Raw genomic sequence first — 20089 nt, 5'->3', positions numbered from 1 at the left:
GGTTCTGGGGCCCTGCACTCCTAGCTACTGACAGGCAAAACTCCTGCCATGGGTGTTTGTGGGCCTGACTGTGTCTGCTTTGGGGTGTGGGCCCAAGCAGGCCTGGCTGCTAAGCTATTGTGTTACCAGCTACCAATCGATCATGATTCACTTAGGGACCAGGGACTCAGGGACCAGCTCAATACACAGGACCTAGCTACTACATAATGACTTAAGAAACATCAATTAGCACCTACAAAACCAGGCTAAGGAGAGGAAAGAAGCAATACGGACAATCAACTGCCCCAAGACAGACAAAGTCTTGGCACGAGTTTTGCCTGTCAGCAGCTAGGGGTGCAGGGCCCCAGAGCCCCCTGCACCGATCTCCTCCACAGCTGGCAGGTGTTGTGGCCATAGGAGGGGCCACCATCACAGCAGCTGTCACCCCGCTGCGCCTTAGCATACACAGGGTCACCCATGGGACGAGTTTTGCTTGTCCGCAGCTTGAGGTGCACTTCCCCCACAGTCAGTTGGGTCACTAACTGGCTGGAGGGCCGCACCCAGAGAGTGGTGGCGGATGGGTCATTTTTGACCTGGAGGGATGTGGGCAGTGGGGTTCCGCAGGGCTTGGTCCTCGGGCCCGCGCTGTTCAACATCTTCATCAGTGACTTGGATGAGGGGGTAAATAGCACCCTGTTTAAATTTGCTGATGACATTAAGATGTGGGGGGATGTGGGCACGCTAGAAGGGAGGAATAGGCTGCAATCAGACCTAGACAGGTTACAGGGGTGGGCGGATGAGAATAGGATGGGATTCAACACTGACAAGTGCAAGGTGATGCACCTGGGGAGGAACAACTGGTACCATACGTACAAGCTGGGGAACGTCCTTTTTGTTAGTACAGAAGCAGAAAAGGATCTTGGAGTCATCATTGATGCCAAGATGAACATGGGCCGGCAGTGTGGGGATGCAACCAGGAAGGCCAACCACACCTTGTCAGGCATCCACAGATGCATCTCGAGCAGGTCCAAGGAGATGATCCTCCCCCTCTATGCGGCGCTGGTCAGGCCGCAGCTGGAGTACTGCGTCCAGTTCTGGGCGCTGCACTTCAAGAGGGATGTGGACAGCATGGAGAGGGTCCAGAGGAGGCCACTCGCATGATCGGGGGCAGCAGGGCAGGCCTTATGAGGAGAGGCTGCGGGACCTGAACCTGTTCAGCTTCCACAAGAGAAGGCTGAGGGGGGATCTAGTGGCCTGTTACAAACTAGTCAGGGGGGATCAGCAGGCATTGGGGGAGTCACTGTTCCCCCGAGCACTGCCAGGAGTGACAAGGAATAACGGTCACAAGCTGGCAGAGGGTAGGTTTAGGCTAGACATCAGGAGGCGCTACTTCACGGTCAGGGTGGCTAGGGCCTGGAATCAACTTCCAAGTGAAGTGGTGCAGGCTCCTACCCTGGGGGTGTTTAAGAGGAGGCTTGATGTACACCTTGCTGGGGTCATTTGACCCCAGTACTCTTTCCTGCCATGGCAGGCGGTCAGACTCGATGATCTGCTCAGGTCCCTTCTGACCCTAGAAACGATGAAACTATAAAGACACCATATTAGAGGCTCAGGGAAAGCCTATACTGCTTTTAAACACAAAGGACACCAAGCAGTCTAGTTTAAACCATTCATGGTTTAATAGCATAGTAAAAGGGGACTATACAAGGCGTTGTTCCAAAAATGAAAGGCGTGCCCAAAGGAAGGAAGTGGGAAAGCACAGAAAGGCAAGCCCAAATGGGATTTGAAAAGCATCTTGAGAAAGCCACTATAGGTAATAATAAGATTCTTTTAAAAATACAGCAAAAGCACAAATCCAAGCAGAGAGTCAGTGATTTAAGCTGGGGCTATAAGTACAACCAGATGTATCTGATCCACTGTTTCCCGACTGAATATTTCCTTTTTTGTAGCCAAATGTTGTTTTGTCAAAAGTGAGACTTTTTCCAACAGAATGAATGTGTTGATGACATTTCTCTTTCAAAAACCCAGTGAAACAGCATAAAAATGAAATCAACCCATTCTGTACCCACATTTTTAAAGGGGTTGCTTCATGATTTTCATTTTTCAACTCTTTCCTTTTGAAATCAATTTGATTTTGTACATAAATTATGATATATAATCTAAAACCCCCAAAATTGAAATTATAAACAAAATTGAATTTAAACTAAAGACCTTGATGCTCCTGCATTTTTAAAAATTCCTGAATGTTTTGAAATTCTCCTTATATAAGAAACAGGATTATAAGAAAGAAGACTGACACAGTCCGTCCCTGTGGGGATTGCTCATTTAGGCAACAGAGCAAACTGACGTATGTGTTTGGCTAGTCTGTGGTTTTAGTTTAGCAGTAACGCCAGTTCTCACGAAACAGTCACAAGACTCCTTATTTCCAAATCAAATGAACTTTAACTCAATATCTCGGGATACAATTCTAAGATCTCAGGTTTTTTTCTTCTAGTGCATGTCGAGAACACCCAGCTGGTAAGTCTGTGGATGGGAAGGTGGTAGGGGGAGAGGGAAGGGGCTGGGGGGGGTGCAGATTGAGGCTCCCATGGTGAGGGAGTAGGGCAGAGGCTGGGGTGAATGGGACCCCAGGGCCAGGGCAGGTTGTGTGACAGATCTGCCAGCAGCTTGTCCAGAGTGTGGTGGTGGAGTCGTGGCTCCCCACCATAGTGTGCACCCCTAGGGGAAGCATGGGGGACATATGCTCCCCAGATTTGTGTGCACGGCTGAGGCAGGCAGCCTCTCTGTGCCCTGCTGCCTTTTCCCTGGGAGCTGCATGATGCCAGTGTGCTTCTTGCCACCCACTGGACAGCCCCAGGTGCCACATTCTGGCCACACTGCACATCTCCTGCCCCCCTGGTAGGCGGCAGGAGGCACAATGGCATCATGCAGCTCCCTGATCAAAGACAACACTGAACAGGGTGCAGAGAGCCCCCACCAACAGTGGTAAGCCCTGCCCCTGCCCCTTCCTCTCCATTTACCCGCTGCGTACTGTCTGTGTGTATGTGCGTATGTGTGTGTCTGCCCCTTACTTCCAAGCCTGGACATCCCCCCCAGCCCTGCTGCTGCCCCTCACTCCTGCCAGGTATGGAGGGACCCCCCCCAAGGCTCCAACCCCATGCACACCCACAGCGCCCCACACCTTCACAAATAATGCCCCCCTCACCACACACACACTTCAAACATAGCATCTCATGATTTATATTCCAAATCTCTTGATTTTTAAGTTTGTCTCATTATTTTTGACATGGTGGGGTTGGCAATACTACTGCTATACAGCTTCCAGCATATTCACAGGAGTGCTTTGCATTGTATTTTATTTTTATTTTTCACTTGTTGTGTTGTTTCTGGGATTTATTTCCAATTTCCACCCAACTTTCTGGGATTTTCTCATTTTTGCTACCGTGGTTTTATTTTTGTTCAGTTTTCTGGATTTTTATTCTTTTTCAGCGTTTGGCTTTTCATTTTTTCCAGCTCTTTCAGGTAGGTGTTCATTTTTCCCCCAGATTGTAGGTTGTTCTTTGTTTCAAATGTCCAAGACTTGCATTTCCTTCCTTATTTCTTATGTAGTTTCTGGTCGAATACTTTTCCTCGTGTTTTTGATTATGTATATTGTTGTGGTTTACTTTCAGCTCTCTCATTTTCTTTCTTTTATTTTTATCTAAATTTTCTCTAGTTCTAAAATTGGAGGAAAAAAACTCCACCATTTTATTTTTTTCACCAGCATTCAGAAGGCAGAGGGGAATCTCTTGCTTGGAAATCTTATTTAAGCTAGAAATCCGCAGTAACTTGAACCCTGAAAATTAAAATAATTTCATAAATAGAGTGGGGTGTAGGGTACGGTTACCATACATCCAGGTTTTACTGGACATGTCCTTTTTTTGGGGCCCTCCTGTCCCTGTCCAGCCAGTTTCTAAAAAAAGCTCTGTTTCTGATTTCCTAGTTCTTCCTGGCTTGCTCTAACAAGAAGCTGCTTGGACTCAGCAAAGGGTGGAGAGGTAGGGAAGGTGCTTGCCCCTCCAGCAGGACAAGGGGGTGGGGGGGCTCTTCGGGGACAACAGAGAGCTTCATGGGCAGCAGTGCTGGGGGGTAGGGGGCTGTGGGTTGGGAGTGAGGGGCACTGGCAGGGCTGGGGGGGGGCAGGTTGGGGGTGAGAAGAACCAGTGGGGCTGCAGGGGGGCAGGGGGCTGCAGACCAGCAGTGAGGGGTAGTCAGCAGAGACAGGGGGAGGGGGCTGTGGATTGGGAGTGAGGGGAAGCAGGAGGGCTGGGGGAGCTGTGGCTTGGGAGTGAGGAATAGGGGTAAGACACAGACATATTACTGCCCCCACTCCCACCAATCACATACCCCTCCCCTCCTCCCCACTGCCACAGGTGTCCTCTTTTTTGAAACTGGAAATATGGTAACCTTAATGTAGGGAAGAAATGTATAATTGCTGTTTTACCCCCAGCTGTAACTATCATGAGGTGCCAGCACAGTGGGCAGCTGATCCTCATGGAGCCCTATCCATCAAAGCTGCCTCAGGATTTGGGGGTGTATCCAGCTCCCCAGCACTACGGGATGCACTCTGGTCCCAGATCCTCAAAGGGCCCGGATCCTCAAAACCCAGTCTGAGAGGGACCCTTTGTGGGCTGGACCTAAATCCAATGTAGGGGTGTCAGCCTCCCACACAGAGAAAGGGCATGAGACTATCGTGCTCTCCCCTTCCTGCCCAGGTGTGAGTAGGTGGAGGGCAGTGCCTCCATGTCAAGCCGAGGAGCATGAGCAGCAGTGAGGGAGAAACAGGCGGACATTGGCTGTGCTGGTGTCTCTCAGTAAAGCAGAAAGCCCTCCTCTTCCACCACTGCATCCTTGAGCCTTCTCTCCCCAAAGTCACTCTAGGGGCAAAACTGTGATTACACACAGAGAAGGTTAGGCTGTGGCATGACGAGAAATGAATGTCTGTCTGTCTGCCTGTGAGTTTTGTCACTCCATAGCTGTTCTTCCACCCATGCCCAGTATATACCTTGTTCTCTGCATCCCCATGCTCCATCCACCCCCATACAGCATCTCTCTCTCTTTATCCCTGTACACCTTCTGTCACTCCATCCATTTGCCCATCTATCCCCACCTTCCCTCCCTCCCTCCCTCCATCCATCCATCTGCTTTTCCCATAAACCTTACCATAAACTTCCTCAATTCATCCCTTCCTGTACATGTGTATCCATCCATCCATCGTTCATCCTCAGATAACCTCTCTCTCTTTTCTTCCCTCCTCCCCCATGCCCATATACCCTCTATCCCCTCATCTTCACACAGAAGCCCTCTGGTGAAGGTACACCTGAGAGAGAGGCCAAGAGTCCAGCCAGTGTCTCTCATCAGACTCTGCATGTGGCCTGGCAGACAGCTCAGAAGCAAAAGCTGCTTTGTGGTTTTCTATAACTACAGCCTCTTCCCATTCCCGTTCCCACTCTGTGTCCAGGTTTTTGCAGTTTCATCCTGACTTCTGTGTAACATGCTCAAGTTTGTATATATAAGTCAGCTCTCTTGTGGAAATCTGGCACAACATCTGTCATCTCTGTAGGAGCTGTAGAGCTGGTGAGTGCTTGATCAGAGCCCCACCCCCTGTTACTGTCCCTAGGCAATGGGCTCTACAGGGCACCAGCACCTGCTCCCTTTCTCCTACCCTGCTTCCTTCTGCAGTGCCTGAGAGGCCCTGATCTGAGCTGCCTCCAAGTTGAGATTGGCCCAAACCATCTCCCACTGCTTACGGAGAGGGGAGGGGCAGACTCACAGGGGAGCAAGGAGGGGGAAGGCACTTCTCCCCTGTCCCATTCCAGAAGTGGGCTGGGAAAGCAGATTTCCTGGAGGGTGCTCACAGCCAAATGCTCCAAGGTACCTGGCGATGTCAGTGTACATGAGTGCCACTTCCCTGGGTCAGCTCTCAGGACTTGTGCTCACAGCTGTGATCTCTCTCTTTCTTTCTCCACAGCTCCATATCCAGCTCAAACCAAGGCTGTTCCAGGGACCTGTGTGCTGCAGTGCCCAATCAAGGCTTGCTCCCTGCCATGGCTCACCAGCCTTTGGGTGCTTACACAGGGCCTGTGTGGGTGTGTCTTCTCCTAGCCACACTGGTCTATGGGAATCAATCTTGGAAGAAGTGTCCAGGTGAGGCATAGAGTCAGGAGAGAACCAGACCTTTCCATAAGACTTCCTACCCCCTGACTAGGCAGTGTCTTATGGGTATAGATTTGCCTCCCTAAGATGGAGCATGAACCCAGGACCCTCAGTGCCACCCCCTGCCTCTTTCAGGTAAAGGGCCAGCTCCACTTGTTGGGAACAATAGAAGTTTGTTATCTTCTCTATAAGCCACACCCACTGCATGAGTGCACATCATGTCATGCCAAAGTGGCTTCTGGATCCCCTCTCCTGGCTGCTTACAGAGATTTGTGACCCTGTGAGTACCTCAGACCCAACAGACTCATGGTTTTAGAGGCGCATGGGGAGAGTGAAATCTCCTTCCAGCAGCTGGAGTTTCTCCCAGCTCCATGTGTAGTTTGCACCAGATCTTCTCCTCTGGGGAGGTCTCATCACAATGGGACATATTTCCAGGAAGTAGGTCCCTGGAGGTTGGAAACCATGGTGGGGTGGCTATTCAAGCATGAGATGGAGACTGGGCAGTGTTAAGGGGATATACGCAGAGAACATTAGGTGCAGAGGCTGTGTCCATTGAGCACTCTCCACCCCAGTCAATGCCTGTGTTGCAAGAGGCAGGAAGAGCTGCTGGATCAATAGAGTCCCCCCTTTAAGCCAGATAGAGCCTAAAGGGCCTCACAAAACAGTGTCTTTACTACACAGACACCTGTAACCTGTGACCTTCCACTTTATAAAACGTAGGCCCACAGCACTAGAAACAGAGGAGTGGCCCTTCCTCTGGAGGGTGGGAGAAAACTGTCAGACCTAATAAGTAGAGATGTGAGCCACATCCTCCTGCTCCAGAATTTAAACCCAAATATTTGCCCACAGCCATGGGATAGAAACCAAGAGTCTTGGATTCCACCCCTCCACCTTGGACTCTTAAGGCACTTATCTCTAATTCCCTCCTATGTCTGGAGTCTTGGATCCATCTGTAAACCATCCAATCTTCACTCCTTACCTCCAGTGCTGAGAGGAGTCCCGATTTGCAATGTTATCATTTATGCATATCCTGGGTCATTGTTCCTCTGCTCTGCTCCCTTACTAGCCAGTGAGATAGCACTGGATATTTGCTTTTGCTTTTAGGTTCCCCCTTAGTACATTGCTCCAGGGCTACCAGAAGGTACACAAACATAGGAGAGTCCTTGGACATCTGGATCAACTCATCAAGCACCTGCTTCGACTTTTGCAAGTGCAATGCCTCGACATGTTGGCTGGCCTACACCTTCTCAAAGGAGATTCCACTGAACTACACCAATGACTTCCAAGGGCAGGCGACTATGAAGCAAGGGACCTTCCATGCCCCAGAAGTCAGCAAAGGGGACGAGGGTTCCTACAGGTTCTTCGATATGGATGACAATACCTGTTTGCTAAAGGTCGACATTGAACTGTCAGGTAAGCTCTTTCTGGAGTCTTCTCCCTGTCACTGAACAGTGGTCTGGGTGGGGCTGAACATGAGAGATCTACCTCCTGCACAACAAATACAGAACTTTTAATATGAAATGAAGAGATGCAGCGGGCAGATCCTGTCACTTCCCATCTCACTCCAGCTGGGCATCCCCAACAAAAGGGCACCCAACACCATACAGTAGAGCTAGGGAAAATGTTCCCCACAATGTGGGCTGCTGTCCCAGGCACTTCCACATGTCCCCAGCCCTACATTTCTCCACTCTGAAACAAGGGAATCAAAATCCTCTTGTGGTTTTGACTCTGAAGCACAAGGATAACAATGTAGATTTCTGATGGAACGCTGTTATTCTTGGCTGCTCAAAGCCGTGAAGCTGAGATCTAGGGAATCATCTGTGTCCTACACTGCTTACCCGGAGTGGAAGGAGATAGTGTTGTGTGCCTGTGAGACGCTCCACCCCTCACCAAAACACAAATACCATGTGCTTAATTCTTCCACAAGGGACAGCCAGCAGTGAGGGGGTGTGCAGAACCCAAGAAGCAGGTAGGGCCTATGAAATCCCCACCTCTCTCCTTGTACCCCTGGCTAACAATGCTTCATCTCCTGCACCCAGTGTCAAACATGTCCTGATCCAGGTGGGCTCAGTGAGGCTGACTCATGCAGCTGGCCTCAAGTCTCTGCAGTGGGGACTGCTCAACACAGGATTCCCAGTTGCATAGTTCAGAGTTTGTACCTGGAAACTTGGAGCAGGTTCTCCCAATGAAGCTCTGAAGTCCTGTGGCAGGAATGGGCCTGGTTCTTCCCTGCAGAGCAGCTCTCATCCCCTCTCTCCCTCCACAGGAGCTGCAGCCTGGCCTTCCTGCACAATCCTCCTGCTGTTGTTGAGCCTGGTGTCTTCAGTTGTTTTCTAATGGGAAAAGGAAGGGACCTTGTGCCATCTTGGATGACAGACTCATGGTGCAGGCAAGGCAGGGGTGGCTTTGTACCTTTAACCCAACCTCATGGCCATAGGTGTCTCATCACTACAAATACTGGGTCTGTCTTCCTTATACATACTTCCCCTGTGGGTCCATCTGTGACTGTTTGGAGTATTGTTTTGGAATATTTCTGTATTTAATATGTATGTGGGGTGGCTAGAAGGGTTTACAACACTGCCTGCCTGAATTATGGTGAGTTTCTTGTATTGTTTTATACCCTGGTGAAGAATCAGCTACTGTTGTCCAGAGCTAGGCATGGGAATGAAGGTGGGGCAGCCTGGGGAGTGCAAGGTCCTTCCCTGCTGCCCCCAGTAGAGAGGGTTAGGCACCTCAGGAGTCCTGATGCAGACGGTGACTCACCCTGGGACCTTCCCAGGTAGAAACAGGGATACCCCACCACTACTACAACACAGCCTGTGGGTGCCCTGGCACCAGAGGGAGCAGCACAGGCCCTAGATCACTTTTGCTTCATCCTTGGTGACATGAGGATGGATCTGATCCTCAGTGCTTTTCAAACTGGGTTCTGGTTTCCATCTTTACACTAGATTTGCATACAATGGGCTCTCTCTCCTTGCTAAGGCTGATCTTGGTGCCACCTAGAGGCACAGCTGAGAATTGCCCATGTCCAGACTGTCCTGGGCTCACCCCAACCCCTTAAGCTGCCCCCTCTGTGCTATAATGGGCTTGATCCTGGGTCAGCTAGGCTGGAAATCCATTGTCTCCCACACAGACTCAATGGCACAATCATGAGCTGCTGTGGAGGCATTTACTGAGGGCACTAGGTTGCAGGGATGGAGAGAGAGACGTAGGGCCCTTGTTCTGTGCTGCTCTCACAACTAGGGGTACCACTACCCAGGTTCTCACTGGTGGAGACTAGGCTGGGGCACATAGGAGCCCACAGACCCACTGAGGAGATGTGACCTGCTGAGCTGTGCTGTGAGGAGGGAGAAGGAGGTGCCACAAAACTACCCTAGTGCAGACAGAGTTAAGGAGAGACTGCAGAACAGCAGGGAGGATGCAGGCAGAAAACCCAGTGCAACTATGGAGGCTGTAACAGATGCTCTGCTAGAGAAGTTTAGTGGTGGGAATGCATGCATCTGGCCTTGCTGCATCAGAAGGTTTGACTGGTTCCAGATGTTTTCCAGCTTGCCAGGAAAAACACAGGAATAACTGGGAAATGTTTCATCTTGGCCATGGCAGAGGCTGTGGATGATGTTCTATGTGCCCTCCCCTTCTACAAAGAAGAAAAGAAATACTATAAAAAAGTGAAGGATGCTTTTGAGGCCCTTCTTCTAGGGAAAAGAAATGTGATATATAAAAAGGCCACATTTAATGTGAGATACTAGGAACAAAGGGAAACAGCTGATCCTCTCATAAGAGACAGGATTGTTGTAGGCATCAGAGATGCCACTTTATCAGCACAACTGCAGTTAACACAAGAACATACATTAGCAAAAGCCATAACAAAAGGTAAGATGAAAGAAACATTAAAAAAAATCAATATGACCTACAGGGTAAAGTAAACTTTATCAAAGACTAAAACTTCATCAGATAACATTGATATAGTAAAGTGACAAGATCTAAGAAAAGAAGGGACCTAGGATACAGTATAAAAATAGAGCAAAAAATAGGCAAAAACAATCAAGAAAATTTAATGGTGAAAGTAGTGAAAGGTATCACAAATGGGGCAAAACACCAAAGCTACTGCTGGCAACAATGTCCAGCACTATGTACAAGAATGCAGGATATGCCAAAAGAAACAACATTTTGCAAAGGAGTGAATATGATCCAGGCCAGTGGAAATAATTCCAGAGGAATAAGCGGCATCTGATGACAATGAGCCTATGCTATTAGGAATTATACACTCAATAGAACAGGGGTGTCCAACCTCTGGCCCACAGGCCAAATGTAGCCCACAGAGCCATGGTATCCAGCATGTATGGCTCTCCACAGGTCAGGAAATTTGGTAGCAGGGGACTGGTAATAATTAATACTGCAACCACTCCCTACTGCCAAATTTGCAAAACCCAAATCCTATAGCATTGGTTGGGTCTGGGCCATGCTCCCTCCTCACTACAGGGGTCAGGCATCAAGCTTCCTACCCCTGAGTGGGGCTGGGTTGAAGTTGGCCTGCTCCCTTCCTTCCACATGGCTGGATAGTGTCCCACCACAACTACCCCAGGTAGAAGATTGGGACCACAAGCTGGATCTGGCCCATTGACTGGCTAGCCACTGCCCATCCAGTCCACCAGCAAAAAAAGTTTTAGTACCATTGGAATAGAAGAATCAACACCTTTGTACACTAATGAAGATCCCAATGGTCAAATCACTAAATTCAAAATATATACTGAAGCTGCTGTTACTGTAATTCCCACAAAGGAGTATGATCCATCCTCGGATGGAGATCTGCAAAGGTCACATAGCATTTTCAGGGGGGCAAATAATACAGAATTAGAAGTATGTGGCCAATTTAAGGGGACATTGGAAAAAGGGGGGAAAATTTATCACAATCTATATGGTACAAGGGTTAACAATTCCCTTACTGGGATTTCCAGCAATACAAGGACTAAACTAAATAAAGAAACCGGACTCATTTAATAGCCAAATGTAAACCATACAAGAGACATATCCTCAGGTCTTCAAAGGGCTGGATAAGCTGTCAGGAGAAGATAAATGTAAATTGATGCTATCACCCACTCCATTTGCCTTGACAGCCCCTTGGCACAACATCCCCATTCCTTTGCAATAGAAAGTCAAGGAAGTATTAAAAGGGATGGAAACAATGGTGGTTAGTTCCCAAATAAATGAACCCACAGAGCAGTGTGCAGGAATAATTGTAGTACCAAAGCTGAATAGAAACATTGGCATTTGTGTGGACCTTACTCAACACCCCCCAAAACCTATATACAGACGAAGACATGCTTCCTGCAGTAGAACAGACATTGGCACAGATGTCAGAGGCTACAATGGTCTCAGAATTGGATGCTACTGCAGGGTATAGGGAAATCCTCTTGCTAAGGAGTCTAGACTATTAACTATATTCATTATCTGGTTTGGGAGATATTGTTTCAGCTGCTTTCTTCCACCATATCATCAGCACTAGAGCATTTCCAGTAATGAACCTTGCAGATTGTGGCAGGGTTGTCATGCACACGATGTTTTCGGGATGGAGAAGAGTAAAAGAGTGCTGTTGTACACCATGTCCTGGAATGGCTGGCCAAGGGCAGGGCTTTGAGAAGCAGCTGGTTTCCTGACAAAGCCAAGTATTTATTTCTCTCACAATGTACAAGGAGACAGCAGATTTTGCAGCCATGAGATCCCCTGGGACCAAAGGCTTGGCAAGGATGGAAGGAAAAAAGAATTGGTCATTGATGGGGGAACAAGTGCTTCATAGGAAATCCTGCTGGCTTCAGCATGAACGAGTGCCCTGTTGACAAGGCTGAGCTTTCAGAAGGGAGGTCAGGTCATCATTGTGTCACTCACACTCCTGTTAGCTGAGTGCGTGAGGAGATGGGGAGGGTGCAGGGCTAGGGGATAGAATGGATGTTGTGGCATGGACAGAAAGACTTGTGCGGGCGGGGTGGGGGTGTCTGAACAGCAGGGATCCTGGTTTTCTCTGATTTAAAAACATTCCCAATGTTTGGTTTTATAAAAGGAACCTAAAATCCACATTTTTCCATGATTAAAATGAAATACTGCTAATATATATATATGAAATAGGAAAAGCTAAATCAGCCCTAGGGCTAATCGACTAAAAGAAATTGAAACAGCAAACAGGCAATTGCATTTACCTTATTTGGTCCATTTTTTTCCTGCCCATTGCATAGTCCCTTTCCACAGAGAGATGAAGATCCCAAATTATGGTATGTAAGAGTCCATATTAGGATTATTATATAAGTCTATCTAGGCACCAGAACTTCTCTTGCATTAGAAATTCCAGACATATGGATTGGTTTTGATTCCCAAAGGGCACAAACATCAATGTTTGAAATTTCCCACAACATGAAAAAATCAGAATAAAAAAAATATTTAGGCTAATGGAATAATTTTGTTTTTTAGATAAAATGGTGTTTTAGTTCCAATCTTTTAACTTCTTGCTGTTACTCATCATTATATAAAATAGGTCCATGTCCAAAGGAAATATAGTTTTGAAACTGAAAATTGAAACCATCTTTCCCAAGGAGGTTGAGATAGAAGTGTTTGACTTTCTCAAATGTTTCTCTGCTATTTCCATAGAATTTTGTCCAGTGGGACCCATTTCTATGGAAATGTTTCAAATTGCCTAAATTTAATTATATAATCAAAAAATCTTATGTCAGAAGACACCAGATGAGATCAGGATTTCCTTTTCTTTGTCAAGTACCTACCAAGGGCTGACGTAATGCCTGTGGTTTGTGGTTATGTCCAAAGCTGGCATGTGATTTCCCCGCTCTTCTATGCTGATGGGTTCAGTCCCCACAGTGTCACCTGATGCACATCACAAGCCTGACTGAGTCACCCTTGTTCCCAGTCCCAACCCCAGACTCAGGCTAAAACAACTTCTCAGCGGAAGAATCACAGAATCAAAGCAAATTAGGGTTGGAAGGGACCTAAGGAGGTCACCTAGTCCAACCCCTGCTCAAAGTAAGACCACTCCTAACTAGATCATCCCAGCCAGGACTTTATCTAGCTGAGCCTTAAAAACCTCCAAGGATGAAGATTCCATCACCTCTCTGGGTAACCCATTCCAGTGCTTTGCCAGCCCCCTAGTAAGAAGATTTTTTCCTAATATCCAACCTAAACTTCCCTTGCTGCAACTTAAGAGCTTTGCTCTTGTCACAGGCCAGCTGGGCACTGTGAGTATATCAATTTAGTCACTCGGCTGTTTGGTTCAGGATTGAGGAGACAGAGTTGGGAGTAAAACAATGGCAAATTTATTATAGCTTACACACACACAACAATTAACAGAGAAATAAATGCAATAAGCAGATAATGCAGTATTAAAGAGCTAATAGTAAATAATAACAGATAATAACAACAGATAAACAGATCAATTTGTCGCAGGCCAGGTAGGCACTGCAAGAATATCAGCCCCGGGCTGTTTAAAACAACAAATAGACAGACATGGGTTGGCAAATTATCAGCAGTCCCTCAATGCCACGTGCGCACCAGGTAATTCCAGCGAAGCAGGCGTCCCCGATCAACGCTATCAGAAGGATTACCGGGGGAGGTCCCTTGATCAAGATCCAATCCCCACTCACACCAGGAGTCTGGAGTCCGGGCTTGGAACAACAATTTCTGTCCTGTTCCCTCTTTTCTTCCCCTGTTGGTCACCTGACGCATGCACTTTTTATATCTAGTCTTATGCTAATTTGCTGGCCTTAGGGCCATTCACAATCTTGTTTTATAGCTATTACCCTATAAGATTAAAAGGTGTTAAAATTATTATAAAAGGCTACTATCCAGACTTGGGTTTATCCAATAAACAAACTGCAACACAGCATCTTCAGGTTTGAAATTAACATTACCCTGCCTAAATCCAGCCCCTTTAGAACTCTCTGACTATGCTTTTTTGAGGTGTCTTTTCTTGAAATGTACTGGATAAGCTGGGCAGTTGAATCTAGTTTTTATCATCATCAAAGCTAAATTCTGAGCAAGAAAGAACTATTAGGTCAGCTAATTTCACAGCTATAGCTTTGTCTTTGAGGCCTAGTCAGTTCTACAGATAGTTACAAGTTACATTTGCAGGTTACAAAAATATAGGCTTTATATTAGACAAAAGTTCCAAATGCCTCTAAGAAGCACATATTTATTGCTTGTTAATTTCTTTGATTCTGACCATCACATGCTTCCTATTGTATTATCTGCCACCACTGAGCACAGTCCAGCTCCATCCTCTTTGGAACCACCCTTCAGGTAGTTAAAGGCTGCTATCAAATCCTCAAGTCTTCTTTTCTGTAGACTAAATAAGCCCAATTCCCCCTGCCTCTGCTTAGAATTCATGTGCCCTAGCCTTCTCACCATTTTTGTTGCCCTCTGCTGGACTCTCTCCAACTTGTCCACATCCTTTCTGCAGTGGGGGTGGGAGGGGGAGGCAAAACTGGACACAGTACCTCAGATGTGGCCTCACCAGTGCAGAATAGAGGGGAAGAATTACTTCCCTCTATCTGGTGGCAAGACTTCTACTAATGCAGCCCAGTATGCTGTTAGCCTGCTTGGCAACAAGGGCAGGCTGTTGGCTCATATCCAGCTTTTTGTCCGCTGTAACTCTAAAGTCCTTTTCTGTAGAACTGTTTGCCAGCCAGTTGGTCCCCAGCCTATACTGCTTAATAGGATTCTTTTGTCCTACAGGACTTTGCACTTGTCTTTGTTGAATCACATAAGATTTGTTTTGGTCCAATCCTCCAATTTTTCTAGGTTGCTCCGGGTATATCTATATGAGACACTTTACTGCACAGTCGAATATTCTACTGCACAGTAAAGTATCACTGTCTACATACGTGCACCATTAACTGTGCAGTCAATTAGTCTACTGTGCAGTTAGTTACTACCTGTAAATACAGATAGCTCTTTGTCCCTCCCTGTCCCAGTGCGTATCAGCTTCCAGTTCTCCACATGAGATGGGAGCTGAGCAGCGCCGGGACTGTGGGGAGCTGGGAGCTGGCTGGGAGTTGTCCCACTTCTGAGGCAGGTCCCAACCAGCCACTGGCCGGAGGGGGATCTCTCCAAGCAGCTGAGAGCTGACCAGGAGCTGCTGCACTTCTGGGGCAGCTCTGAGTAAGCCCCCAGATCCTCAGAGATTTCCTCACCAAGCTGGGCACTGACTGGAAGCTGCCCCAACAATGGAACAGCTCCCAGCCTGCCCCTGCACAGCTTATCCCTATGTGCATGGGTCTGGGAGAGGTCTGCAGTGGCAGCTGTCTCCAAACCCATGCACATGAGGACTCCTGTGTGTGGGCAAGAAGGCAGCTGCCACTCAGTCAGGAGAGCTCTCCTAGGCCCATGCACATCAGAACTGCCCCACATTCCTTGATAGCCCCTGGGCTAGCAACCTGGGGGAACCTGGAGCTTTCCCTGTCTGCTTCAGAGGGCCAGAGCAGGGCAGAAGCAGCACTGTGCTGGGCTGCTCCTATCTGGAGTGTATTTTCTCCCAACAGGGAACACATGTAGATGTGCTCCCAGGGAAGGCTTACTGCACAGTAAGATTTTATAGCATTAATACCACATGTAGACATACCCTTTGAATCCTATCCCAATCCTCCGGCATATCTACTGCTCCCAACAGCTTGGTGTCATCCACAAACTTGCTGATCCATCCCATCTTCCAGGTCATTAATGAAGGCATTGAACAAAATCAGCCCCAAGACCAACGCACAGGGCACTCCACTTGATGCCAGCTGCTAACTAGACAGCCATTGATCACTATCCATTGAGCCCAAAGATCCAGCCAGTTTTCTGTCCACCTTACAATCCATTCATCCAACCCATGCTTCCTCACCTTGCTTGCAAGAATGCTGTGGGAGACTATAACAAAAGGCTTGCTAAAGTTAAGATATGTCATGTCCACTGCTTTCTCCAGATCCACACAGCCAGTCGTCTCATCATAGAAGCAATCAGCTTGGTCAGGCATGACTTGCCATTGGCGAATCTATACTGACTGTTAACTGTCTTCTCCTCTAAGTGCTTAGAAATGGATTACTTGAGGACCTGGTCCATGATTTATAAGACTTCAAGATCTGGCCTAAACCAATCCATCATCCTTATCACCCTCCTCCTTCTCCACCAAGAGCTGCCCAGGGGCTACAGAAAGGATGTGGGGGCACATCCTACTGCCAGGTCTACAGGGACAACATTTGCAATGTGCCACAGTTTGGAATCAGGAAGGCCTGTGGGGTACAGCTTCATTGGAGTTGCAGGCAAAGGAGGTTCCACTTCTTTTCCTTCATTGATACACTTAACAGCAGCCTAATTACAAAGATCATTAGCACTTTGCTTCCTTACAGGAGTCTGGGACTTCTGCTCAGGAAAGCTACAGTTCAGTTGCACATCAGTGATCTGGCTGGGTACACGAGTAACTAAACATCTCTGTCAGGATCAGGACTGTGGCAGGCTGTGAACATGGACCTTTCCTGGTCTGTTAACAGCCCAGGTGCCAGCACTGTGGGGTGGAGGCTCTTTAGGAATAATTTTCCAGATCTTGGTGCCACATCAAAACTAAAGCTGACTGCATAGTATGAAGCTTTATTTTCATCCCAAGTTTTCTCTTTGCCTCCATTTCACAGATGTCATAGTGGGCCTATTATGGTGTTCATTTTTCATTAATATCTTTATCAACTTTTCTCTCTTTTTCTTTATGTGGCTTCTGGAAATGTCAGGGAGGAGAATTGTGATATTTCAGCCTCTGAAATAAAAAGGAAGAGGCTATAAAGACAAGAAGGAAAGACAGCAGCAACAAAAAGGAAGATATCAAAATACAAGCCAGGAAAAAGAAGACAATGAAAGGTGCAAATGCCAATAACTTTCACTAAAACATATACCCCAAAACTGAGAATAAAACAACAACAAAAACAAAAATAGAGGGGAAAATCCAAAAACTTTAGTCCAGAAAAAATAATGTCAAAGCTGAAATACTGGAAAATGTGAAAAATTAAAATGAAAACTTGAGGAAATGAAATATAAAAGCTTGATGATAAAGCAAAAACTTGGAAAAGAGGTTAAAAGGGGGCGGCAATTGGGGAGTGGGGGGACAACTCTGTCATACCAACATTGAAGAATGGAACAACAGTCGAAACCCAACCATATGACGAAAGAAAGAAATCTATTTTGAAAAGATTCAAGAGTGTCACTGTGAACCTGAAACTATGACTAGATTACAAAATTCTGCCTGAGAAATAGGAGATATTGCTTGTCTAATAGTAGTCAAGGTCTGTGATGACCAAATTACTCACCGGAAATGACTGTATTTTGACACATACTTACATTTCAAAATAGAAGGGAATTTTCCCAGGGGCAGGTTTCTGAGAGAATATTCACTATAATTCCATCAAAACATTGACTAATGTTTTTGATTCAAACTTTTGAAATGTTGTTAAATGCATCGTAAGTTGTAATTATAGCATACATTTCTCAATACATACATATTCATTACAACAAATATGATGCAATATACATGATGTGATGTAATATATATAATATATAAAATATATTAATATACAATTCTATAGACAGCATTATATCATCATAGCATTATATATTTCAAAATTGCTTTATATAATCATTTCTGTAATTTAACTCTATCATTTTTATGATTTATCATAACTAATAGAATAATTATAATCATGTGCGGGGCAGTAAATATGCATATTGTATAAATATGAACAGAATGTGTACACATTGTAAAAATCTGGTATTGTTTCAGAATGGAAAATAAATATTTGGTTCTGAAAATGTCAAAACAGAATGTTTCAACCTTGCAAAAATTATCTTAGGAAGCCACAGAAGCCTTTCCCCTGGTTGCACTCCCAGTCCTTAGGAGGAGTGAAGCTAGGAGGAAGTATACAGACGTTCAGTCTTCTAGGAGAGATTCTCCCAGGAGTGACTTAACTCTGGCTATTCCAAGTTTATTTTTTCTTCTAGAGCTGCATCTTTTGCTTTTGGAGAAAGAGGCTGAATGTCTGTACATTGCTGGTTTCTATCAGGAGAACAGCTGGAGCCAGAATTGTCTATTCAGCTACATGCCTAATTTGCTTAGAAACTTCTTAATTTTTAATGCAAATGCCTACATTGTTGGTTGTGCCAGCAACCTGTGTTCCTATGGACTGGATTGAAGCTGGCCTGAAACTTTGATAACAAACTTCAGAAAGGCCTTCGACACTCTCTCACCCCATTCTCATTAAAAAACTAGGAGACTGTGATGTTAATACCTACATAGTCAAATGGGTCACTAATTGGCTGGAGGGCTGCACAAAGAGAGTGGTGGTGGATGGGTCATATTCGACCTGGAGGGATGAGGGCAGTGGGGTTCCCCAGGGCTCGGTCCTCGGGCCCGCACTGTTCAACATCAGCAGCAACTTGGACAAGGGGGTAAAAAGCACCCTGTTCAAATTTGCAGATGACACTGAGATGTGGGGAGAAGCGGGCTCACTAGAAGGGAGGGATAGGCTGCAATTGGACCTGGACAGTTACAGGGGTGGGCAGATGAGAACAGAATGGGTTTCAACACTGCCAAGTGCAAGGTGATGCACCTGGGGAGGAAGAACCAGCACCATGCCTACAGGCTGGGGAGCTCCTTTCTCGTCAGCACAGAGGCAGAAAAGGATCTTAGAGTCATCATTGATGCCAAGATGAACATGGGCCGGCAGCATGGGGATGCAGCCAAGAAGGCCAAACATAGCTTGTCATGTATCCACAGATGCAACTCGAGCAGGTCTAAGGAGGTGATCCTCCCCCTCTATGCGGCACTGGTCAGGCCACAGCTGGAGTACTGCATCCAGTTCTAGGCGCTGCACTTCAGGAGGGATGTGGACAACATGGAGAGGGTCCAGAGAAGGGCCACCCACATGATCAAGGGTCAGCAGGGCAGACCCTATGATAAGAAGGTAAGTGACCTGAACCTGTTCAGCCTCCATACGAGAAGGCTGAGGGGGGATCTAGTGGCCTGTTACAAACTAGTCAGAGGGGGCCAGCAGGCATTGGGGAAGTCCCTGTTCCCCTGAGCACTACCAGGAGTGACCAGGAATAACTCTCACAAGCTGGCAAAGGGTAGATTTAGGCTAGACATCAGGAGGCGCTACTTCATGGTCAGGATGGCTATGATCTGGAACCAGCTTCCAAGAGAAGTGGTGCAGGCTCCTACCCTGGGGGTCTTTAAGAGGAGACTAGATGTACACCTTGCTGGGGTCGTTTGACCCCAGTACTCTTTCCTCCCATGGCAGGGGGTCAGATTTGATGATCTGCTCAGGTCTCTTCTGACCCTACCAACTATGAAACTGCTTAAATTTGATCTTCTTAACCAAGTTTTCAGTGTTGTTCATATGGGATTTTGTCAAGAGGCACATTTCTGTGGAAATCATTCAGCTAGGCCAAATGGCAATTTTTGATCAAAAGTATGTTGTGGCACAAGATTTTTGACTAACTCTATAATGTTATGTGAAGGAGTGAGACAAAACTCACAGCATGGAGGGCTGGCAGGGCTGCAGCTAGAGACCAGAAGAGAAGGAAAATACCCACCCCACTTCCAGAGCAGCATCTTGCTCAGGATTGGAAGAGGGAGGCTGCCCAAAGGTATTTCTGGCCCCAGAGACAGGCAGAGAGGAGTCAGTTCCCTACAGGTCACAGACAGAGAGGAGCTGCTGAGTGTCCAGTAGTCAAGGGCTGCAGAAGGAACCAGGGTGGGAGTGACCCTGAGCAGGAGGCAGACAGAATCCTGCACACACGCGGCTGGTGATAATCTCCAGAGCAGAGATGCAGCTGAGGATCTGGAGTGAGAGAGTCCACAACAGTCACAGGTAGAGCCATCCTGCACATGGGGGAG

The 20089-nt window shown here is 46.9% G+C and overlaps 1 protein-coding gene across 5 annotated transcripts; it reads left to right on the top strand.

The window, feature by feature from the left end:
• The first annotated feature begins 2365 nt into the window (after positions 1-2365).
• Positions 2366-18500, top strand: LOC149866656 (uncharacterized). 5 transcript variants are annotated; one of them, XM_090043993.1, is made up of 6 exons: positions 2392-2496; positions 3469-3501; positions 5990-6165; positions 7279-7587; positions 8441-8635; positions 16932-17999. In XM_090043993.1, exons 1-5 carry the CDS (start codon positions 2477-2479, stop codon positions 8509-8511), a joined length of 609 nt encoding a protein of 202 aa, XP_089900119.1. In that variant the 5' UTR covers positions 2392-2476; the 3' UTR covers positions 8512-8635; positions 16932-17999. The 5 variants fall into 5 exon arrangements, with proteins under 5 accessions (XP_089900120.1, XP_089900119.1, XP_089900117.1 ...); XM_090043991.1 differs by lacking the exon at positions 2392-2496 and adding an exon at positions 2619-3103 and having other exon boundaries at positions 8441-8563; XM_090043989.1 differs by lacking the exon at positions 2392-2496 and adding an exon at positions 2620-3103 and having other exon boundaries at positions 16932-18500.
• The last annotated feature ends 1589 nt before the right edge of the window (positions 18501-20089 follow it).

Source organism: Crocodylus siamensis, chromosome 4 (genome assembly GCF_052110815.1).
Source record: "Crocodylus siamensis isolate JL-2025a chromosome 4, ASM5211081v1, whole genome shotgun sequence".
In the NCBI taxonomy this organism is placed as follows: domain Eukaryota; kingdom Metazoa; phylum Chordata; order Crocodylia; family Crocodylidae; genus Crocodylus; species Crocodylus siamensis.
Note: the sequence above shows the minus strand (reverse complement) of the source record. Positions and strands in the feature narration are given on the sequence as shown.